Source organism: Ovis aries, chromosome 25 (assembly GCF_016772045.2).
Source record: "Ovis aries strain OAR_USU_Benz2616 breed Rambouillet chromosome 25, ARS-UI_Ramb_v3.0, whole genome shotgun sequence".
Lineage (NCBI taxonomy): Eukaryota > Metazoa > Chordata > Mammalia > Artiodactyla > Bovidae > Ovis > Ovis aries.
The window spans coordinates 8,480,793-8,505,755 of NC_056078.1; the positions used below are offsets into that span (position 1 = coordinate 8,480,793).

Consider the following 24,963-nt stretch of genomic DNA (forward strand, 5'->3'; position numbering starts at 1 on the left):
TGGGAATAACACTGCAGTTACCTGATCTGGGCAAACCATCCCCAGCTGAATGTTCACATTTGCCTCCAACAGCTAACCCCAGGTCCTCCTGTCTCAGGAATATGTTCTGCACCTCTTACCTTGGGCAAGGTCCCACACAGGGTAGGTCTCCCAGTGGCAGAGCGGTTGGGACTGTGAGCATCCACCGATCAACAAGCAGCGGGCTAGGAGTGAGAGGCCATTTCCTCCTTTTAGCAAGCACCCCTGACAAGCGGTGATCTTGAGGCCCCCTTCACTTGGCTTGGGGGTGGGACAGAGAGCTGTACAGATAGAGGAAGGAAAGCAGCCTCAGCTCTCAGTTCTTCACCGATTCCTTCAAAGAAATCTCTCCCTCTTGTATCAGCTGAAGGCTGGTCCTTCGGAATTAACCGGGCCCCTCTCTATGGGAGGTGTGCTTCCCGTCCTCCATCCTGTTACACTCTGTGCCATAGAGCCGCTTGAGCTTCCTGATTACTTTGAGCTTGTTTCACTGTTCTCAGTGCTGCTGTGGTGGATGTCCATGCGTCAGTCCCCACCTTTAAGGCTATGTATTTCCTTAGACTCCTTTTACATCTCTATTAGGTTAGACCTAACAGACCACACTGCCAGTTCTTCCACTAAGCAAGCTATAAGGGCTTGAAGTCTATTTCTAGTCATAAATACCGCCAAATTAAAAAAAAAACATGCTGTCTTCTCTATGGAAAGCCTAACAACAGCTAACTGATTTCTTCAAAATTAAACAAGCCTTTCAAAGTGTAATGTTCCTCATTATGTTACTCTGAGTCAGTGGAGGGGGTGAGGGCACAGGGAACATCCACCCAGTCTTAAAGCACAGACTAGCCCACTGATAGTGTTACACCAAGTATAATATGATGGCCAAGACACTGAAGCCTAAAAATTCTCAGTTATTGATTGATGCTAGAGTTGCAGCCCCTGGAGATGATTAATTTTGTATCTTATTTACCAACCAAACAGAAGTCTTTTATTTCTAAGGACACATGCTTTGCTATCTTAGGCAGGACTCTCCCCCCACCCCATAATACCCTCTGGACTCCCCGCTTCCTCCCAGGCCTTCCACACACCCTCCACTGTGACAGAGGCTGGAGTCCTGTCTATGTTGTACCTTATATCCTGACCTTTTTGCCACCTGATACTAAATCCGAGAGAAGGCCTGGCCTTGCTAATCCTGACCATTTAGATAGTGGGTTTGGACTTAGATGCCCAAATTGACAACTTGGCATCGCTAGAGCTAAAGTGGGGGTGGGAGGCATAGAAATCACATTGTTTCATCGAGGGGACTTGAGCCAGTGGCTGAGCGGCAGAGTTGGGACCTGGCGCCTTCCTCATCAGTGCCCCTATGCCTAGCATTTCTGATCCATAGCAGTTGGTGTTATCAGTTGTTACTGGGCCTCTTTCCTGGCCTAAACCAGGGGAGATTTTAGGCTTTTCCACAGATCTCAGTGCTGTCAGTCTGGCAGACCACTAGTGTAAAAACTTTGGAAACAAAATTGGTAAATAAAGGGGTTGCTCTTTTCTTTAAATTAGGCTGAGAGGTGGCTGGCAGAATCCCATCCGGCAGCCTCATTGCCTTGGCAGAGGTAGCAGCCCATCAGACCATCTGCAAACCTGGAGCAATTACATGTGTTTTAATAACAGGGAATGGGCCCACCAGCAGTTGCCATGGATGGTGTGTTCTGTGAGTCAGCCCAGCAGGCCCCTACCTGCCCTCCTTGATACGCAGCAATCCTTTCAAGCTCCAACAAGATCTGTTTGATCGATTGGCGAGTCCTTTTGTTTGTTCTCTAAGGGAAAAGCAGATCATTCTGCATTTAGAAAATATTCAGTAGTTCCTTACTTCACCCTGATGTAAGTTTAGAGATGTGGAACCAGATAAAACTAGAGAACTTTGCCCAGGACCTACATTTGGCATTTTTCAGGTTGTTTTTTTTTTAATTGTCAGATATTGTCTCCTGGTTATTAATCAGATTTTCCTACTTCTTTGTATGATTTTTAAATTCTTTTAAAGATTTTTTTTTATGTAGACCATTTTTGAAGTCTTTATTGAATTTATTACAATGCTGTTTGTTTTATGTGTTGATGTTTTGTCCTGGAGGCATCTGAGATCTTACTCCGGGACCAGAGATCAAACCTGCACCCCCCTGCATTGAAAGGGAAGTGCTAACCACTGGACTACCAGAGAAGTCCCCTGTTTGTTTACTAACTAGTTTATTGGATCGCAAACACTGTGAATTTTGCATTACTGATCTGGATTTGTTTTTATATTTTTTGAGTCCCTTTGTTTTATTTTTGGCAGTGCTGCTCAGCTTTCAGGGTCTTATTTCCCTTATTGAACCTGGGCCCTTGGCAGTAGAAGCGCGGAGTTGCAACCACTGGACTGCCCAGGAGGACCTTACACTTGGTGTTTTTAACTCTCATGAGAGGGACTCCCTTTAGCTTTACAGTCACCATCTCCCAGTCCAAACAGATTGCACTTTCTTGAACCAGTAATTTATTTATCCTGGATGGTGACCTGCTTGCCTCCTCACTGTGCTCGGCCATCCGTGGGAACCATTGTGTCTGTGGTGGATTATCCCCAAGGATAATCCCTCCCATGTCTCTGACCCAGCCTAGTCTCTTTTCTTTTTTCCTCCCCCTTGCTGCTTCTGTCCATCAACTTAGCTGGCAACAGTCTCAACTCATCAGGCATTTTGGTGATGCTCTTGCTAATTTGGGGTGGAACCTGTCTGGCCCAGTCCTAGGCTGTCTGAACCAGGACCACCTCCTCTCTCTGTCTTTGATTCCTGGAAAATGATGAAATGTGAACTATTCCTCCCACCACAAATTTATGCCACCCAACCACAGTCATCATCTCAGAACCTTGAGTCCTTTTGTCTCTAGTGAATATTCCAGATATGAAATGTTAAAAGAAAAATCATAGTACTCTAATTTGATAGAACCTATTAATGTCTGTGAATTTGATTTATTTATACTTTGGTACCAAGTCAAAAGACAATATTTGTGATAAGACAGGTACATGCTAAAGGGCAAACATGCCTACTTTCTAGACTTCATAGTTATTATCCTGAGAGCAGCAGAAAGAGTTTACTAACCATTAAAATTGTACAGCCCTTTACTTTTCTTAATTTATTTTTTAGTTATTTTTATCTTTTGGCCATGCTACACAGCATGTAAGGTCTTAGTTCCCTGACCAGGGATCGAACTTGTGCCCCCTGCATTGGGAACATGGAATCTTAACCACTCGACCACCAGGGAAGTCTCTAGTTCTTTACTTTATCTCCTCTAATCGACTTCAGTTCAGTTCAGTTCAGTCGCTCAGTCATGTCCGACTCTTTGTGACCCCATGAATCGCAGCATGCCAGGCCTCCCTGGCATCACCAACTCCCGGAGTTCACTCAGACTCACGTCCATCGAGTCAGTGATGCCATCCAGCCATCTCATCCTCGATCATCCCCTTCTCCTCCTGCCCCCAACCCCTCCCAGCATCAGAGTCTTTTCCAGTGAGTCAACTCTTTGTATGAGGTGGCCAAAGTACTGGAGCTTCAGCTTTAGCATCATTCCTTCCAAAAAAATCCCAGGGCTGATCTCCTTTAGAATGGACTGGTTGGATCTCCTTGCAGTTTTAGTGGCTTCTATTCTCAGACACGACTGAAGCGACTTAGCAGCAGTAGCAGCAGCATTTTCATTATCATTCAGTGCTCTGTGAACTATAATGACTTTAAATTTCACAAGTGTGCTACATTTCACTTAAACTTCCGGGTGGTGTGGAAGCTGCCCTCATTCGCAGTTGAGACTGTAAACTGATAGAATTTTCAGGAAACTGCTTGGCAGCATCTGTTGCTTGTTGATGCAGTGATCCCCCTTGAAGGACTTGATACTGGAGACATCTTTGTAGAGTGCGTTTGAAGCAGAGAAGAGTTGCTGGTAGCTTACATGCACATAGGTAGGAGGTGGTTGATGAATGATGGTACTTTGACACAGAGTAATATTAAGCCATTGAAAAGAGGAGAGACTACTGACCTTAAAAGATATTCACAATATAATGTTAAATAAATGAAATTGTAGACTAATATGGTTTTGGGCTAAACAACATCTCTGGGTAGGTTTTGAGTGTGGCTATCAATAAGGAATGGGGAAGGACGCACTGCAGATTGTAACTAATGATCTCTGGGGAAGGAGCTGGGATGAGAGATTAGGGGACAAAAAATTTTTGTTTCACTTGTTGCTGTTTTGAAAAATAATATAGTTTCGAATACTTGTTATTCGTGTTTTTGGAATTTTCTTCAAAGAAAAGTGAAGGGTTAAATCATACCCATTTAGATGGTATTTTGGTTCAGTAACCTTTTCATATATTGGCCCTGCATATGAAGCCAAGCAGTCTTTCTTCAGCTAGCAACGTAATTATGCAGGAGAGGAAAATCAGAAACTGAAATGAGGAGTTCTCAAACACCTTCCTCTTCTGGAACCTTCAACTGGTCTATGCTCTAGCATTGCTTGTATCCTCCAACCCAGGATTTGTGAAGGAAAAAAGCACAGGCAGAACCTCCCTGCCTCGCAGTAATATCCATGTCCTCACTGTCTGCTGGCATTTGCACATGCAAGCCATAATCTCCTGTAAAATACTTCATGATATTTCTCAGCAGTAATCGTCTAATGCTTTATACACAGAGGGAAAACCCCGCCCTCTGTATCTCTGAAGCCAGAGGCGAGGTATGAAATTATACCTGAGTATCCCTGCCTTGAAGTCGTGGAAAGAGCCGCTGCAGTCTTTGACCTTCACTTCAACTCCACAAGTAGCAGGTCTTCCTTGTCATTCGATTGAGATCTCCTTGGAGAGAAGAAAGAACTAATGTACACAGACCCACAGATTTGCTCTCATCCTAGCGAAGCACTGGAACGTTCATTTCAAAATCCCTTTCTTCCAGATTTAGTTCTTTCATCCTTAGCGAAACTTGCCCTGTTCCTGGAGGTCTCCCTTGAGTTCCTGCCCACCTTTGTGTTCCCTTGGCACACTGCATGTACATTTTTCACACCCTTTTCCTTGTGGTTTGGATGTTTATGTGTGTGTCTTGGTCCCATTACTGGATCATAACCGGCAGCATCAGGGATTTGTTTCCAGCACTGAGTAGGTGCTTGATGAACATATTGACTGAAACCCATTTCTAAAAGCCGGTTCTGAAATACAGGCGGACCTCGTTTTATTGTTCTTTGCCTTTATTGCCTCTTTGCCTTTGCAGAGATTGCATTTTTTACAAATTGGGGCAACCCTGTGTCCAGGAAGTCTGTTGCCCCCGTTTTCCCTACTGCATTTCCTCACTTCATGTTTCTGTGTCATGTTTTGTAGTTCTTGCAATATTTCAGACTTATTCATTTTTTTGTATGTGTTATGATGATCTGGGAGCGGTGACCTTTGATGCAACTGGTGCAAAAAGAAAATGACTTGCTGAAGGCTCCGATAATGTTTAGTATTTTTTAGCAATAAAGTATTTACAAAATTTTTATTTTTACATTCTGGCACGCCACGAGGCACGTGGGATCTTGTTCCCCAACCAGGGATCGAACCCACGCCTCCTGCATTGGAAGTGCAGAGTCTTAACCACTGGATCAGGGAATTCCCTAGCAATAAAGTATTTTTGAATTAAGGTATGTAGATTGTTTTTTAGATAGAATGCTTATTTAATAGACTATAGGATGGTATAGACATAACTTTTATAGGCACTGGGAAACCAAAAAATTCATGTGGCTTAGCTTATTAGGGGGTGTCCTTGGTGGCTTTTAATTGTAAAGAATCCGCCTGCCAGTGCAGGAGACGTGGGTTTGATCCCTGGGTCTAGAAGATCCCCTAGAGAAGGAAATGGCAATGCACTCCAGTTTTCTTGCCTGGGAAATCCTATGAACAGAGGAGCTTGGTGGGCTACAGTCCATGGGGTTGCCAAGAGTCAGGCAGGACTTAGTGGCTAAACAGTAACAACTACCTTATTGAGTTATTCAATTTATTGTGGTGGCCTAGCACTAAACCTGCAATATCTTCAGACTGTGCTTATATCCTTCCAAATAGATATGTCCAGCTTTCCCTCTGTATATTATACTTCAGTAAGAAATAAAAATAAATGTAAACAGTTATTACAGTTGTAATTGATTTGCAGGAAAAGAATTGAGTATAAACTGCTTTAGAAAAACCCAGCAGGAGACTGATAGTCAAGTCCTAATGTGTAGAAGTGAATAGTCAGTAAATGCATTCAGAAGAGTTACATAGAACACAGGTCTATCTTGGGAATTCATAGCACCAAAAGGTGCTTGCTTGCAGTGGCAAGCGATGGGAGAAAATTTAGAACAGTCTAAACCCATGCTATATAAGCCCTATTTCCCTGGCACACTCAGGCATTTAAAATCACATTTTCAAAGCCATTTACTAAAATATTTTCATGAAGCAGAGACATCAAGCTTTAGCATTGGTTGTTCTCCCAAAGAAGTTGGTTAATTCAAAGGAGGCGTTGCTTCTCAGGCTCTGCCTGTCGTGTAGGTTGCTGCCAACAGGGGGACAATGACAACTTTGTCTTTATGGTGGTTTCCAATCAGACTTAGGCTACAACTGGGCTAACCAACCTGTTGAGGGCTTTCCCACTGAGTTCTCTTCTCCTTAGTTTTACAAGGCATAAAGATGGGACTCTTTATTAGTGAGCTAAGCATAGACTCATAAAGATGGACCAAACTAGGATTTCCCAGACAGTCAAGTGGTTAAGACTCCTTGCTTCCAGCGCAGGGGGCTCGGGTTGAATCCCTGGCCAGGGAACTAAGATTCCACGTGCTGTGCAGTGCTGTGGAAGGAAATGAGGAAGGAAAGGAAAGAGAGGAAAGAAAGGGAAGGAAGAAAGATGGACGAAAGAGGCCAGCAGATCGTGTTTCCCTGAAAACTGGTGTCTAGCTCCTGGGTGCTGGTTTGTGTCTTCCTCATCAATCTGTCAGCGTCTTCAGCCCATCAGGCCATCCCCATGTGTGGATGGCACATGGGTCGTGTGTTCATCTCCCCTTCCCCCCAGTGTCTTCTTGGCCCCGGGGTTGCTGCTGCTTGGAGCCTGGTGTGAAGTCCCCACGTGTAAGTCCCCAGGGCAGACTCTTGTTCATCACCTGGTCCCTGCAGCTCCCTAAGCAGACACGGGACCCAACGACTAGGTTATAAACTCACCCAAGTGCAAAATTGATGTCGCCTAGCCAACTTTCTTTCTACTCAAAGAATTCTTGGCAGCAGTTAACACATTTGCCCAAATATAAGGTAATTTCCACATATTCACAATGGAAAGGGTTTGCAAAATGGGTGTTTTCTTTAGCCAGCTTGAATTTATACAACACTGGTATTCAGTTTCGTGGTTACCTTCAGATTTCCTAAGGAGATATTTTAAAAATTGTAAGTGGTAAAATACACACACGATGTTTACCATCTTGACCAGTTTTAGGTGTACGGTTCAAAGGCGTTAAGTACAATGACGCTGTTGTGCAGCCCTCACCACCCATCTTAAGAGCTTTTTCATCTTGCCAAACTGAAACTCTATTCCCGTTAAACACTAACTCTCCATTCGCCCTTGCTCCACCCTCTGGTAATCATTATTTTACTTTCTGTCTCTTTGAATTTAACTCCTCTAGGTAACCCATATAAATGGAATCATATAGTATTGTCCACCTGTGACTGGCTTATTTCACTTAGCTTGCACTAAAGGTTCATCTTTATTCTAGCATGTCAGAATTCCCTTCCTTTTTAAGGCTGAATAATATTCCATATTTTGTTAATCCAGTCATCTGTCAATGGACATTTAGGTCATTTCTACCTTTTTTCTTATCTAGACTATTTCCCTTTGGCACACAGACCCAATGGTATCCAAAAACTATTCTCTTCCACAAAACCAATGCATTGCACTTGAACTTCACTCAGAATTAAAACAAGTCCTCCAAACAGAAATCTGCAGTGCTTCATCATTTGTGTGTGGTGGTTCTCAGCTCCTCGGCATCTCGAGGAGGAAATGAGCTAACCCAATAAAGATTATCAGCCTGGGGATGACTCCCCTGATGGTGCAGTGGTTAAGACTCCACACTCTGAATGCAGACAGCATGAGTTCGATCCCTGGTCAGGGAACTACAGTCCCGCATACCTCATGCCCCCACCTCCCCCCAGAAAAAGTGTCATCTGCCTGGGACATAGTATGCACTCGGCAAAAGTCAGCCATCGAGAAGTTTGGAAGGAGGAAGGAGCAGGATGGAGGAACTGTTTTTGGGAGTTGGCTCAGAAAAGACCCAGGGGTAGGATCCCTTGGAGGGGAAGAGGCAGACATGAAAAGGAGAGGATTAGCCCTTGTTTCATGTCCCCTGCCGTCCTGTGTTGCTCACAGCTAAGCCCACTGCTGCTCTGACCCGCAACTCTGTCCTCTGTTCCTGGATCAGTTTTAATGGAGCAGTGAATGCTTAATTGCACTCATACCCTCCGACCTGGATTCAGCGCCCCCAGGACGCTGCAGGGCTGGCCTCCGTGCCTGAGTCACAGCTCCTCAGCCCTGGACTCCTGTCCCCAGAGCTGCACTTTGGTTAGGTTCCCACCATCAGACTCCCCCCTGAGGATTATTGGTACTGACCTTACATGTCACCAAGTATCATTCAGGTCCATAAGGCTATAGGAGCACCCAGGGCACATCACTCTGACTGTGAGCTTGGACAGCTTCCTAGAGCTGGTGAGGCCTAAGCTGAGGCCTTAAAGGCAAGAGAAAGCGAAGCAGCAAGGAGGGGTGGGGGAGGGGGTTCCCCGCATCCTCACTGCCCGCCTGGCAGAAGCTGCTAGAGCTGCTCTCAGAACCTGCTCCTCTCCTTGCCAGACCACGTCTTCATGTGGCCCTTGCTCTTTTCTCTCCTCCCCTCTGACTTCCCTCCTTTCTCATTCCCTCCCTTGCTACTGAAATGTAGGCCCTGGGTGTTCCTTGAAGTTGAGACTTCCTCACATGCCCTCCACTGCCTGACGTTTCTCCCAGCGTCCGTGTCTTAGTCTCCTAACCCAGCCTCTCCCGAGGACCAGCACTGTCTTCAGTTTCCGCCAGGCTCTTGTGGTCTCATCCGTCATATCTTCTGGACTCACTCTTCGTCTCACTTCCGCTCACCCGCCCCCATGCTGGTTGTATCCTTGCCATGGCTCTAGTTTTATCCCTTCCTCTCCCAAAGCAGTGGTATGGAGACTTCCTAATCCTTGCCTTTGAGCCAGTCATGCTTCCCCTCATCAGACTGCCTGGCTGCCCCATTCTCCCTGGCCACCCGTGTGTTCCTACCTCCTACAATTGGTTAGGTGTTCCCGCTCTGATCCTTGACAGCTCCAAGGATGCCCAGGTTCTGATGACAGCCTCTTAGTGACTCCCATTGCCTGAAACCAGGTCTCAGACCTCAGCCCATTTTCCCATTTCATCTCCCTCCATCACCCCCTCAACACCTTTGCTTCAGACAAAATGCCCTATAGGGGCCCCGTGTGTTTTCACTTCCTTTTGGGCTGCCATGGACCTCTAGCTCAGTGCCCTTTCCTCCTGATTCCCCACTCTCCAGGCCCTCAAAAAGGCTCATCTCAGACATCTCTGATTTGAAGAATCAGAATATGTTTTGGTTGGAAGAAACCTCTCCCCTCTGACTTGATCTTTTTCTCCCTATCAGAACACACCGTCTTCTGCCTTACGTTTTAATTAGTCTGGTGTGTTTCTATTTCCCCAGCATCTCTGAGCGGTCAGGGTCCAGGTCCTTTTACCTTTGTAGATGGGTTCCCCCACAGGAGCCGGTACCTATTAGTTACTCAGAAAAGAGGTGCCGAATGAGGTTTCAGCAAGACCCTGGAAACCACCAAATATAAGTCTCTTCTGACTTCACTCTTAGGAAACCATCTTTAAAAGTAGCATGACATACTAATCAAGGCCAAGAACAAAAATCTAAATTGTGTCCCCGTCAACTGTCCCAAGTAACTCCGAGTCTTGCCCCTCACCTACATCAGTGGGGTGAGGCTAGCTGGACCCTGATTTCGGTAGCATTTTCTCCAGATGATGAGGAATCAAATCAGCTATGCCACGTAACATCATCTTTACTTAAAGGACAGCCCATGCTTTAGTAGGACCTCATCAGTACCACAAAAATCTGTCCAGTGCTAATGTTTGTGTCTCTTGATACTACCTGAAGGTCCGGTTTCTGCTTCCTCCGCGAAAGTTTCCAATTCAGTGAGCATAACCGTGACTGTGCTGGTGGGAGGGCGAGCCTGCCTGGTCCTGCTGGAGCTGCACAGATGGGAAAAGGCAGGTCCCCACATGACCCGGTGAACACTGAATAGTGGCCTTAACGTTGTGGAGTTCCTGGGTTTTGTCTTGCAGAAGTAAAAAATTGCAGAGAGAGGCATTTTTGCTCTTTTAGAGACTGCCCCTAACTCTTATAAACTGTGTATACAGTATGGTAAACACGCTGCTTTTTGTTCTAGTGAGGACAGTGAGAAAGAATAGGATTCAAACAAAGCAAGAAACAGATGAGTTAGGGGACAAAATCTAGCTGGTAAGATGCACGGATGCTTCTTGTATAAAAGAAAAAAAAATACGCTTGTAATTAGACCACTGTCTGTATTCTGCAGAAACATGGGCACTTATTTTTGGATAAAATCTGTTTGTGGCCACACCCTGTGGCATGCGGGATCTTAGTTCCCAGACCAGAGATTGAACCCATGACCCTTGCAGTGGAAGCTAGGAGTTTTAACTGCTGGACCACCAGGAAAACCCTGAAACATGGGGATTTATGAACTCAAGAGCAAGGAGAAAGGCTTCTTAGGGGATTAAGAGGAAAAGACTGTTTAAAATGTTTGACACTAGGGAGCTAGCACATTTTTAAGTGAAACTCTCAGAGGCCTGAGAATGTAGAGCCTCTTAGGGATAAGGTCATCTATCAGCCCCTCAGCATGCAAATGAGAAATCAGAGGAGTGCTCTGACTCCAGGTGAGTGAGGTGCCTGTGGTTATGAACGCAGGTGGACTCACACCCGGGGCCTTGACCCAACCCTTCATGCTTCTTCTGCAGTACTGTGGATGGAAGGGGTACCATTAGCTGCTGAGAGAGATTTAGTTGTATGTAGATAGCGTTAATGTGGGCTTTCCCTGGGGGTTCAGTAGTTAAGACTCTGCACTTCCACTGCACGGGAGGCAGGTTTGATCCCTGATCAGGGAACTAAGATCCCACATGCTGCATAGCCAAAATAAATAAATAAATAAAAATTTAAAAAATAACATAGAGTTAGCATGAACAGATAGACACTGGGGTCATTCTCCTCTGCTGACTCCACTGAAAACACACACACACACACACATACCCTACAAGGAGATCAGCTAACTCCCTCCAGGTAGCACAGCCTTGGTAAAAATAGAGCCTCAAGTAGGTGGGCAGAAATACATTGCTTCTAAAGGGAATTAGTCACTGTTTTTTTACCAGTTTTTCTTTGCTTCTGTGACTTAGCAACTGAACAACAACCACAAAAAGTATAATAGATACAGGCAAGAATTATAACTTGGACTGACAAACAACAAGCCCGCCAAAAAGCAGATAGAGAATAAAATAAGGGAAATAGTCCATAGTGTAAAATTTTTAAAAAGGAAGAAATGGCATCTTGTATGCATTTATATTTTTAAAAAATGACAGTAATTTAACAAACATCTGTCGAGTGTCTGTTGTGTACTGGGCATTGTTCTGACCGCTGAGGACCCAGCACGGAGAAAAAATAAACAAGGATTCCTGCCCTCTGGGAGTTTATATTCTAGGGAGAGACACATCATTCACTACCCATTTTTTTTTTTAATTGGAGGATAGTTGATTTACAACATTATATTAGTTTCTACTGTACAGCAAAATGAACAGTTACACACATATATATATATCCACTCTTTTAAAAATTATTTTCCCATATAAATCATTGCCGAGTATTAAGTTCCCTGTGCTACACAGAGGCCCTTATCAGTTATCCATTTTATATTCAGTAGTGTAAACATGTCCATTCCAGTCTCCTAATTTATCCCTTCTCTCTTTTCCCCCCAGTAACTGTGAGTTTGTTTTCTGTGTCTCTGACTCTCTGTTTTGTGAGTAAGTTCATTTGTACCATTTTTTTTATACCACATACAAGCAATATCGTATGATATTTGTCTTTCTCTGTCTGACTTACTAGTAAAGTACCATTCTTAAGATCCATACCTCCCTCCCAGGTTCTGGTGGAAATTTAACTAAATTGGAAAACTGATAACATCTCTAATCACATATGGGTATGGTTTTAATGAAAATTGCATTTCTGTTTTTTAAGGGAGAAGAAAATGGCTTTCGAGACAGTACTGGAGACCCCCTTTCAGGTAAATGATTGATTTTAAAGGTATCTAGGCATCAGCGCTAGCTAGCATGGCTAAATTCAAGATCATTCGAGAAGGTGTTTATCATTAACTTTCAAAATCTGTATTACCGACTAGAGAAACTTTCCAACCACACGCCATGGTGAACTGCAAAGAAATCTTGCAGGATTTCACAAAAGCCTACAAGGGATATTTTCTCGTGTTAACCCTCCTTTGCTTGTGCAAGGCACAGCAGGGTTTTTAACTGGATGGCTTTAGGATCTGATGAGGGTCAGAACCGACCCTCCCTCCAAGCTCCAGGAGCCACAGTGTTGGTAGAGAACTTTGTCAGGAGGAGGCAAATGATGGGATGTAGGCAGACCCAGTCACGGTAAGAAGGGCCACTCAGACACCCACCGCCTCCCTTCCATCTCCGCGCCTTAGGGAGCCAGGCTATGTGCTGGTCCCCACCATTTTCTGCTTCTAATGTGTGTCACCAAAAAACATTTTAAAATCAATTTTTATTGGAGTGTAGTTGCTTTACAATGTCATGTTAGTTTCTACTGCACATAAAGTGAATCAGTTATACATATACGTGTATCTCTTCATTTTTAGGTTCCCTTACCATTTAGGTCACCCCAGAGCGCTGAGTAGAGTTCCCTGAGCAAACAATAGGTTCTCATTAGTTATCTATTTTATATGTAGTTTCAATAATGTAGATAAATCAATCCCAGTCTCCCAATTCCTCCCACCTCTCCCCTTTCCCTCCTTGATGTCCATACATGTGTTCTCTATGTCTGTGTCTCTATTTTTGCTTTGCAAATAAGATCATCTATACCATTTTTCTAGATTCCACATATATGCATTAATATACAAGAAACATTTAATTTGTCTCCACTGCCTCGTCCCCCACCACCTTTTTCTGTTTCTTCATTGTAAGACAGAAACTCTGGCAGTATTAAGGGCCTTCCTTGGTGGTCCAGGGGTTGGCACTTCACACTTCTAGTGCAGGGTTGCTGGTTTGATCCTTGGTCAGAGAATTAAGATCCCCATGTGCCATGTGGCATAGCCAAAAAAAAGAAAAAACAAAAAAAAAATGGCAGTATTTAGATTTCTCATTAATTAATCATGGGGAAAATATGGAGTGAGCATTAAAATAAGCTACGAAAATAAAGGGGGGAAAAAAAACCTCACCAACATTTTAAAATATCTTTTAAAACACATATTGAATGACCCAAATCATCAGGGGTTTGTTCATTTCTTTTTTAAAGAAGGATGGGGGTACTCATCAAAGTCTTAGGATATTCTATCATCAATCCCAGGCTGTGCCCAGGTAACCATGCTGAAAATCAGAATTTGCGATGCATAATCAACTTTGATACATGATGTTAGGAGCAGTTTTATCTCTGGGTGATGAGATTCCAGGTGTTTTTTTGTTTTTTTCATTCAACGGATTTTCATTTCTTAAAGACCCGCTGTGTGCCAGGCTCTCTGAGGAGGCCAAGTGGCAAAGGTACATTTCTGAAAGACAGAAGTTGGGATGCTGGTTCCCGTTCAGCCACTAGCCTGCTCAGCCACTGTCCTACTGTGATTAGAGACATCAGGGAGAAATCAGGCCAGGAGAATGTCCGGTGGCACCTACCCACCAGCTTTCATGGGACAGGCCCAACATCTGGGGTCCCGGCCAGGAACCCGTGGAACTCGTCTTCCTTGGACCACAGTCCGCCCCTGCTGGAAGCTAAGGCCACGGCTAAGAATTATCCTCTTCCACAAATGCTCCAGTGGACACAGGTTCATGTTAGAAGCACCTCACTGAGTGAGGTGAAGGAACGGAAAGTATCTTTTCATACAAGCAGAGACAGTTTTAATTTTCTTTTCACTCCCCTGTATTTAAAAAATTTCTAGCATGAGTGGGTATCAGAAAAACCTACCCCCAAAACTTTAATCTGTATATTCAAACATATATAACACCAATGATTTGGTGTAGGCACATACATATAATGAGTAGTAAAATAACCTAAAAGGTGAACTGTGATGAGCCTGAGTGGTGAGAATGTGAAATTTTTTTTCCTATACTCATCTGAGTTTTTAGATTTTCTGTGACAAGCACATATTTCTTTTCTAATTAAAAAAAAGTCTATAGTTAAACTCTTTAAAGACTAACATCCTGCCTACCAATGTGAAATGTCAGCTAAAATGAGAATGAATCAAGTAAGTTGGTTAGTAATATCTGTAAACCCTTCCAAGACTCTTATGAGGTCAGGTCATTACTAGATTAATCACATTACGGTTTGTCTCTAAATGTCTTTACCTGTGTCAAAATGAAATGAAAGATTTTCAGAGAGGACAAACTTTTCACAGTGATAGCAGGTAGCATTACCTAGAGCAGAACCCGTGCTGCCGAAGTCAATATCTTTGCCACCCAGCATGATGCTTTGCCCAGAGGAATGTTCAGGTGTTTGGTTGTGCGTGTGTGTGTGTGTGTGTGTGTGTGTGTGTGTGTGTGTGTGTGTGTTTCCATAAACAAGCAAATGAGAGACATTGACTTCAGGGCTTTGCTCTTGGAAGATGGGGCAAAAGCAGATCCCCGTTATTTCCTCTTTTTTTTTTCTTCTAAATATCTATTTATTTGGCCCTACCGGGTCTTAGTTGCAATGCACAGGGATACTTAGTTGTGGCATGCAAACTCTTTGTTGTGGCATATGGGATCTAGTTCCTTGATTGAACCCAGGACCCCAGCGTTGGGAGTCTTAGCCACTGGACTGCCAGGTAAGTCCTGCCGTATTTCCCCTTTGAATGAGAGTAACCACCTAAGTGAAGTTTACTTACTGTTGTCCTTGCACAAATTTAGCATTTGCCATGAACCAGGTCTCCTTCAAGTACTTTTGTTGTTCTTCAGTCGCTAATTCATGTCTGACTCTTTGCGACCCCATGGGCTTCAGCAGCCGGGCTTCTCTGTCCTTCACCATCTCCCGGAGTTTGCTCAGACTCATGTCCATCGAGTCGGTGATGCCATCCAACTGTCTCATCCTCTGTTGCTGCTTCTACTCTTGCCCTCAATCTTTTCCAGCATCAAGGTCTTTTCCAATGCGTCTGCTCTTTTTAGAGATGCCCTTAGAAAAAAGCGTTAATGACAGCTCTGTGGGTTCAGCTATTCACCAGCGCCGGGTCACATGACTGGCACTGGTCACGTGCCTGGCGCTCCATCGCACAGGTCCTGAGTGGGATTCAAGCCCCAGGCCTGGCCTGACCGCCCACCCCACCGCCACCACCAGCACCACACCACGCTGTCTCCCTGCAGGCCAGACCCATCGCCTGTGTAGCACGCATGTCAGATGCTGGGGTGTCATACCCGGCGGGTGAAGGTCAGACTTCCAGCTCAGAGTCTCAGGCTAGAACAAAGCCAAAGTCCACCCACTTCCCCCAGAGTCAGTCTTTGAGCCATTGAAACACTTTTTGCAGGCGCTTGCTACTTTCCCCTAATCAGGCCCTTGGTCTAGCCTTAATTAACTCAGAGCCTGGCTTTTATTTAATTCTTAAAATCTGAAAACCTATCTGCCATCCAGTTTATATCTCATTAAAGTAAGCAATGTGCGGAGGGTGGAAGGCTCTAAGATAAAAGGAGGGATTCAACCAGAGTGAGAAATGACAGCTGACAGTTTGTAATCAAGGAAAGAATAAGAATACAGTTCAGAATCCGCTACTGCCAGAAAAATAGAGCCCCCTCGCAGAACCACTGAGTACAGGAGCCAGCCCCCAGGAGTCATAGAAGCTTCACAATGTTTCCATGCAGTTTTTCAAAATGAAAACATTTGGGCTTTAAAAGAGTATGACTCAGCTATAAAAAACAGACAAACAAAAAACTCCTCACAAATTGGAAAGTTAAAAACCTTTTCTAGGGACTTACCTAGCAATCTAGTGGTTAAGACTCTGCACTCCTAACGCAAGGGGCACAGGTTCGATTCCTGGTTGGAGAACTAAGATCCCACATGCTGCAAGGGGAAGATGATATATAAAAAAAGATATGTCGATTCTGTAAACTACAGAAATTAAAACAAATAATTTTAAAAACTAAAAAAATAAATAATAACCTCTTGTTCTCCCCTCTGGTGGCACTAATATCACTTAGACCATGACTCCCTCCCTACCTCTTCACGGTTGCCAGGTTTTCAGGACTTGACTTTCTGACCACCTTGCATAATTCAGCACTTGCCTCTTCCAAACCTAATTTCCCTGTAGAAGAGAATGTGCAAAAATATTTTCTTTTTTTTTCAACTGAGGTCTATACAGTGACACTTAGTAAATACGTTGTGTCACGTAATTTCAGAATGCAAGCTCACGTAAAATTCGCTGCTAAATTTTAACCTGGGTCCTTTCTTATATGTGTGTTTTGTTTTGTTTTTAAACATACCTTCTATGCCTCGGTTTTGTGTGATGACAGAGTGGCCCAGTGTGATTTACTTGCCAAGATCCATCCGATTTGTCAGTTAGATTTCCTAGTGCTGCTGCCAACTTGATGTCTTCTTAAAAGGGTGTTTCAGAGAGGGAAAATGAAATCACAGTGTTTTTCCCTTTGGTTAAGAGATCTAACACCCACCAAAAGCCCTGGGGTCAGTTTCTTAGTAGATAAAAATAATTCTTCACCATTTTCGAGCTCAGAGCAAATAACTACCTCTGATGAGTCATGTGGTATGCACGCACCCCAGGGATCTCTCAAAGCCGTAAACTGGCATTTTAAATATATTTATTTCTAGCCGTGTTAGAAATTACATGCAGAAAAAAGCATGAATTTACACCATTAACAAACATAACTATGGAAGTATTTGACAGTACTTTGACACTTGCTGGTATTTTCCAAATCTCATAATTTATAGACACCCAGGAGTTATTTTAGTTACTTTAGAATAGAACATGTTTTGCTATTTGCAAAGCTGCCAGTATAAAATGTTTACTATGTAATTGTTCGTGCCAGCTGAAGACCTGGTTATCATGGGGAACATTATTGTAAATGATTTGAGAGCCTACAGTGGCACTGAGTGCTGTGGAGGGAAACACCTGTGTGGTAATAGCTCCCGAAAAGCCAGGGTGTGCAAGATAAAACGGCACCTCCCCTGCAGGGAGACGCATTAAGTCAATCTGTGATCCACTGCCAGCACCCCGACTGGAGCCATTTTCCAGGCTCAGCCAATCACGACCCTCGTGAGCTCTGCATCTTGTTCCAACTCACAATTAACTGTTAATTGACCAGCATTGTATGGTCTGCCAGCCGCCAGCTTGAGAGTACGGCATCTCTGGACGTGAACTGTTTCTTACTTTGTTTGAAATGACATGGACATACCTTGTCACTGAGCATGCTTGATTTCTGAACTGTTCTTTAAGGTGTGATGTAAAAGGTGTATGAGATGAAGAATAGTGGAAGAAGGGGAAAAAAAAAACCCTCGGAAAACCCATTCTTCTGCTTGTGAGTGTGCGGAAATATTATCCACAAACTCCCAATCACCAAACCCGCACTGTATTCTTCAAAGAATCTACCTTTTCTGGCCCATCTGATTGAGAACTTCCTCAGTAGATACGGTTTAAGGCAATGGTTTTCAACCCTGCTGCACATGAGAATTTCCAGGAGAGCTTAGAAAACTTCCCGTGCCCGGCCTGTACCCCAGACCAATTAAATAAGGATCTTGGTGGTGGAACCAAACATCGGGATTTTGTAATCTCCCCAGGGGAGAGTGGGGTGGGGCGGGGGCAGAGAGTTCCATCTTTAGCCAAGGTTTGGGAACTGCTGCTTTATTTATTCATCCATGCCTGTCATGCATGGGATCTTAGTTCTCCAACCAGAGATCAAACCCGCACCCCTGCACTGAAAACTCAGAATCTTAACCACTGAACCACCAGGAAAGCCCTGAGAACTACCGCTGTTACGGTTCCTCACCCACAGCTACTAATGCTTTGTTGCACTGCTGCTAAGTCGCTTCAGTCGTGTCCGACTCTGTGCGACCCCATAGACGGCAGCCCACCAGGCTCCCCCGTCCCTGGGCTTCTCCAGGCAAGAACACTGGAGTGGGTTGCCATTTCCTTCTCCAGTACATGAAAGTGAAAAGGGAAAGTGAAGTTGCTCAGTTGTGTCCGACTCTTCGCGACCCCATGGACTGCAGCCCACCAGGCTCCTCCGCCCATGGGATCTTCCAGGCAAGAGTACTGGAGCGGGGTGCCATTGCCTTCTCCAACTACCATGAACTAGGATAAGGCTTTGAGGGATGGCTTCACTTAATCCTCTCCACAACTTTATGAAATCCAGTCCTCTCAGTTGTTCAGAGAGGGAGGACGCGGCCGTAGCAAGCTGAGTAACCTGTCCAAGCTGCATGCCTGCACAGCGTCGGCTTGTATCGATACTTGGTCAGCATGCCTCTAAAGCTCATGAGGCTCTCTCTGGTGCATGGTGTACTCCTTCTCTGTAGCAACCAGTCACCCTTCTTCTGCCTTGTATATACTCAGCACAAGAAACCTTTCAGTTTGTCTGAAACTTTCTAGATAACTCTTCATATGCTGCCCAGAAGTTTCTGATTTGATTATTTCTCTTTGTCATGTTCTTCATTAAGCAGATTTATACTCAGCAGACATTATTGAGTGCCTACTGTGTGCCTGGAGTTAAGTGGAGACATTAGACATCTAAGTCCCTTTCGTCTTAGACCTTATATACTAGTTGGGAGTGACAGACAATAAACACAAGTAATTACAGATGGTGGTAGGTGCCTTGAGGAAGATAAATGAGTGTACAGTGGGGTTTGCCTGCAAGGAAAGGATGCTGTGTTGGCTAAGAAGGTGCACCAAGATCGAAACAGTGCAAAGGAGCCAGCCATGTGGAGATCTGAGAAAGGAGGACTTCAGGGCGAAGACCCAGCTGGTGCAAAGGTCCTGAGCCAGGGTGGAGTATATGTTCCAGGGACAAGGGTGGGCAGTGAAGAGCACTTGAAAAGGGAATGAGCTGGGAGGTGTCAGCAGAGGCCAGATGACACAATGACATACTCTTTCTTTCCCCCCATTCTACTTAAAAAAAAATGTAATACCTAACACCCTTAAATAACATTTATATAAGACTTGACAAAAATGCTTTCATCTCATTTAATTCATGAGATATAAGAATTATTATATTATCATCTCCATTTGATAGATGAGGAATCTGAAGTCCAGGGATATTAAATGCCATTTAGCAGTCAAGCCCTGGAAAGCTGGGGCACCAGGGTTTGAGGAGCCCCTTCTGATGCTGCTGATTGAGGATTATGCATGTGAAGCAGCGGTCCCCAACCTTTTTGGTACCAGGGACTGGTTTTGTGAAAGAGTTTTTCCACCATCTTGGGGTGGGAGTCGGGGATGGTATCAGGATGATTCAAGTACATTACACTTATTATGCACTTTATTTCTAATATTATTCCATCAGCTCCACCTCAGATCATCAGGCATAAGATCCCAGAATTTGGGACTCCTGATATAAAAGGGCACAGTGCAGGGCCAGTTATATATTAAGCATTTAATAAATGACAGTTACTGTGATGATAAAAATCACTGAGAAATTTGGCCCTTCCTCCACTGATAAATTCTTCCTTAGTTCAAGCCAGGACTCAGACTAAACTTAAGAAGGCAAGTCCTTCCAGGGTTTTGGCCTCTAAGAGGTTATTATGAATTAATGGTGCAGTCCATTCTTGTTTTTCATCAGTGGAAAATATGCAAGTCAAGTGTCAAAACATGACAAGCAAGGAGCCTACTTGTTAAAGTGAATTTTTATACATAACTGACTCCTCTCTCCTCAATAACACTCTCCTTTCCTTCCCCCAAATCTAGAATCACTCTTTTGTATTTTTCTGTTAATAGCCAACAGACACCAGTAAATTCTCTTTCCTTTGCTAGTAATTCTCTCTTCACATCCTAAAATGCATCACACAGTAATAAGAAACCTACCTTGTCTCTGGAGGAGAAAAAACAATTCTTATTCATTCATTTAGTAAACAGTTTTTGAGTTTCTCCTGTACGGATATCCTGAGCTTGACACAGGGTAGCATCCAATAATAATCCCATTTTTTTCCCTCATTTCTTAGGAAAACTTCTTTGGTTCTAAATGTTTCTCTTCCCATGATTTTTCTTACCCCAAAGCATCAGCCATTCTTTCCTTGCATGCACACGAATACATGATAGGTGTTTACAGGAGGGCAGGACAAAATGTATTTCATAGGGGAAAAAACAGTTTGTCTGCTTAAATCCTCAGAGAACTAATTATAGTTTATGATTCAAAAGGCAACTTTAAATTCATGACTGTTGGCAGTTTGTGTAGATTCCAGTTGGGAAAATGGCTTAACATGTGTGTCATTGAAAATAAAAAAGGAAACAATAGATTTTTGACACATCATGCTTTCAAAACAAACTGATAAATGGATGGTGGTGGTGTTCAGAGAAACAGAAGCTTCTCATACACTAGAAGGCTTAGAGGAGCTTCACAGAAACCATAACGATTTTCATTCTTCTTGACACTAAAGAAGAAAACATTGCTAAAACCCTGAGTCTTATGGAGGTAATACAGGGCAGACCTTCAGAAAGCAATGCATTTCATTCTGGACTTAAACATAGTTTATTTTTCTGTGACATTTAAAAAATATATTTTAAGTATCCAAATAAATATTTTAGCTATAGAAAATTAGGACCATCCATTGTTAACGTATTTATGCATACTTCTAGATTTTTCCTATGCCCATGAATGTGTGTATAATATATGCCTTATGTGGATAAAAATGACTGTATTATTTTGTTTTTACAAAAACTGAATTATACATAGCCTTTGGTAAACTGCTTGTTTTTCTACTTGACAGATTATTATTTTGACTCAACTTTTTTCCCATATACCCACCTTTATTTTTTTAATTAATTTATTTTTAATTGAAGGATAATTGCTTTACAGTATTAACGTTGGTTTCGTCCCTACATCAACATGAATCAGCCATAGGTGTACATATGTCTCCTCCCTCTTGAACCTCTGTCCCCTTTCCTACCCCACGCCACCTCTCTAGGTTGTTACAGAGCCCCGATTTGAGTTCCCTGGATTTTGACTCTACTTTTAAATAAGGGCAAAGAAAATTGCACAGTTTCCCCCTTGTATGCAAAAGCCACCTTCAATGTTAGAAAGCTCTTTATAAATAAATTTCTGTCCCGTCATGGAGCTAAAGTCTTGCTTCCAGATACACCACACCATTATTAATGGAACAGAAGAATAACTCTCACTATGTTACACAGAAATGGAATTCAACATTTTAGAACTCTAAGATGTGTACACATTGCAGAAGGATATGGATCCTTTTTCAGGGCCCTGAAGGTGCAACAACAAAGAGCATATGGAATATCTCCCTGCAAGGCAAAGTCAGGAGATGCCAACACAATGATGAGACTCTGGGTGCGACGGCATTGCAGGCAGAGCCAGGGGATTTAATGAAGGGGTGCTTCTGAGGTGGGTTTCATAGGATAGGTAAGTTCAGTAGCTGAGGGGAATTTCAATGAGAGGAATTCAGTGGGAGGGAGAGAGAAAGAAGAGAGATAACTGATCAGAGAGAAAACATCAGAAAAGTCATGGAGGAAATCTTTATTTTCCACCTATGCAATTGACAGATATTTTTTAAAGTGTTACTTGGTGCTAACAAAGGTCAGCTGAGATATGCACCATCACTGTTCTCTGTTTGGAGTGTAAATTGGTACAACATTTATTTCTGGAAAGCAGTTTAGGACATATGCACTGTTAGCCTTAAGATGGTCATACTTTTCAGCCTAATGGTCCCATTACTGGAGAGATAATTAAAGAGGTGGCCAAAAATTTAGATGTAAGGGTCTGCATCAAATTGTTACTCATAGTCATGCAACTATGGGGAAACCCTTGATGTTCAAGTTTACACAAAATTCATAACTGAATATAATTTTTAAATGTTCTACACTGAGCTTGTATTTTTTTCCTTTTCATCTTATTAAACTTTGAAACAAAGAAAATACAGGTTGTCTATTCAGGAAGTGAGTAGTCCCCCTTCTCTGGAGCCCAGATTATATTCAAGGAAGTCAAGGGAAATAAGATGGGAAGAGAGGTATGGAGAGCTTCCAGGGGAGATTGGGACCCTGGTAACTGGTTGGATAGAGAAAAAAGTCTGTAAGGATGCTGAAGAATTGCAGGTGTCATTAGGAGACTTGAGGTGCTTTGGGTGCACAGTAGGAGAAATATAAGTACTGTATTGGGCCCTTTGAGTTGGAGATGTCATCTGAACATCAAGAGACGCTTTCTAGTAGTCAGTTCTGGAGCCCAGGTGAGCTGGCAGTGTTGGCCATTCATTTACTCACTCAATCCATGTTGGTTAAGTGTTTGCTGTGTGTCAAGAGCTGTATTAGATCCTGCAGATGCAAAAAGAAAGGGTCTTCCATTCTAGTGGGAGATCTTTGTAGAGGTTGGGAGCGGAGAAGACCAAAGGGACACGGTGCAGAAGAGGAAAGCTTTGGGCTAAGAACAAGACTAGAGCACCTCCTTGTAACTCCCAGGGACTTGGCAGTGAGACAGGCTGGGATCGCAGAGTGTCTGGCAGACAAGAAAAGGGATGTGGCCGGGACAGGGTAGGATGTGCTTGGGGATAAGGGGCTTGAGTTCTCGGAAAAGAGTCTTCAGTGCAATAGACAGTGTTCAAAGGGGCACAAGAGTCTTGGGCTCAGTTCTGGAGGCAGGCAGGCCCAAGGGGACTGCTGTGATGAGGGCATTAGCAGCAGCAGGGGGTCCAGGTGATCCTCCAAGCCAGGTGGGGATCTGCTTCTCTGGATTTATCTACCCCATCAGAACTGGACTCTGGTCTGCAGGTGGGGCATGGGGAACTGGGTCTGGTCTCTACAGGGTTGGCAAGAATGGGGCTGGTCAGATGCTGCTCAAAGCCAAAGAAAGTAAAGATTAATAACATGGTGAGGCATTGTAGGCAACAGGTTTTGATTTCTCCTTTTAGAAGTTTAATAGTAAATTGGGACTTGCTCAGCAGTCCAGTGGTTAAGACTCTGAGCTTTTACTGCAGGTTGTGTGGGTTCCATCCTGGTTGGGGAACTAAGATCCCATATGCCATGTGGTGTAGCCCCCCAAAATAATAACAAATATTTTTAAAACAGTAAGGAAATGAAGAGTAATAGAAAGTCCTTCAGTGAATTATAAGCCAGAGAGTGGCAGTTTGAGGTTCTTATTTTTTATGATAGAGGAGCTATATACCTATCTGTGGAGAAAGGAAAGAGAATCAGCAGAGATGGGTGTCTGGAGGTGAGGGAAAAGAAAGGAGGTATTTGACGAAACAAATCATAGGGAAGGTAGGAAGAGGTGGCCTCAAAGGGGTAAGTGAAGCTTGGCAAAGAGGAGGGTTGCTGCGATAATACGTCGGCTCAGTGCTGAACAATATGTTTGTTCATGTAATACATGGGTTTCATTATTGTAGAAATATAAACACCACTAGAGAAAGTTTGGAAAATAGAAGCATAACCCCAGGTGGTGCAGTGGTAAAGACTCTGCCTGCCAACGCAAGAGACACAAGTTCCATCCCTGGATCAGGAAGATCCCCTGGAGGAGGGCGTGGTAACACACTCTAGTATTCTTACCTGGAGAATCTCATGGACAGAGGAGCCTGGTGGGCTACAGCCCATGGGGTCGCAAAGAGTCGGACACGACTGAGCACACAGCTCACACCTGAGCACACCCTGACATACACACTGAGAAAGTTTGGAAAATAAAAACATAATCCTACGTTAACCACAGAAGCTATGATTGCTTTTGTACATTTCCTTCCACGGTAATATTAACAGAGACTTTTCCCATGGTTTTAATCAGAGTACATAAATGTCTTGCTGCTGCTGCTGCTGCTAAGTCGCTTCAGTCGTGTCCAACTCAGTGCGACCCCAGAGACGGCAGCCCACCAGGCTCCCCTGACCCTGGGATTCTCCAGGCAAGAACACTAGAGTGGGTTGCCATTTCCTTCTCCACATAAGTGCCTTACATCTTGCGTTTTTCACTTAACATGACAGCACACACATTTTCTAGGTTGCTATATAGTTTTCATAATTTCTTAAATAATATTCCTTCAAATAGTAACAATAATTTATTTCACTAGTCCCCTAACTTTGATTTTCAGTTTTTAAAAAATGTATAATAAGAGTAAGACTATAATAAAAAATGTTCCAGTACATACGTATTTTAGAGGATCTCCTTTGGCTGGATTCTCAGAAGTTATATTAGTAGGTCAGAGTATGAGCATAATTCTCATGGTTTTTGTTATCTTTTACTTTGTATTTGCCTCAAATTTTCTAGTTCTCAATTTTATAATAACCAGAGTAATTCCTTTTTTTTTTTCTGTTCTCCAAATGTTTTAATTTCCTAAGTTGGGCAGTCCACACAGTTCAGTGTAGAAAAAGGCATCATAACCTCCCAGAATTTTCCAAGCCAGTGATCTTTAGTGTTGCCTTTGATGGTTAAATATTCCCAGTGAGAGGGGCTGGGAAATTCCGTGCAGCTGCAGAGTTTTAATTCACTTGGGTTG

The 24,963-nt window shown here is 43.4% G+C and overlaps 1 protein-coding gene and 1 long non-coding RNA gene across 3 annotated transcripts in view; one reads left to right on the top strand and one right to left on the bottom strand.

The window, feature by feature from the left end:
• Positions 1–24,963, top strand: part of EDARADD (EDAR associated via death domain) — a 65,927-nt gene that overhangs the window by 36,569 nt on the left and 4,395 nt on the right. Inside the window, exon 5 of the mRNA XM_027962270.3 lies at positions 12,370–12,415. Within this exon, the coding sequence (XP_027818071.1) occupies positions 12,370–12,415 (46 nt within the window). The remainder of the gene's footprint in view (positions 1–12,369; positions 12,416–24,963) is intronic.
• LOC132658680 (uncharacterized) lies at positions 12,894–16,801 on the bottom strand. 2 transcript variants are annotated; one of them, XR_009598605.1, is made up of 3 exons: positions 16,299–16,801; positions 15,221–15,504; positions 12,894–13,418 (listed from the first exon to the last, which is right to left on the bottom strand). It is a non-coding gene; the product is annotated as an uncharacterized LOC132658680 (long non-coding RNA). The 2 variants fall into 2 exon arrangements; XR_009598604.1 differs by having other exon boundaries at positions 12,894–15,504.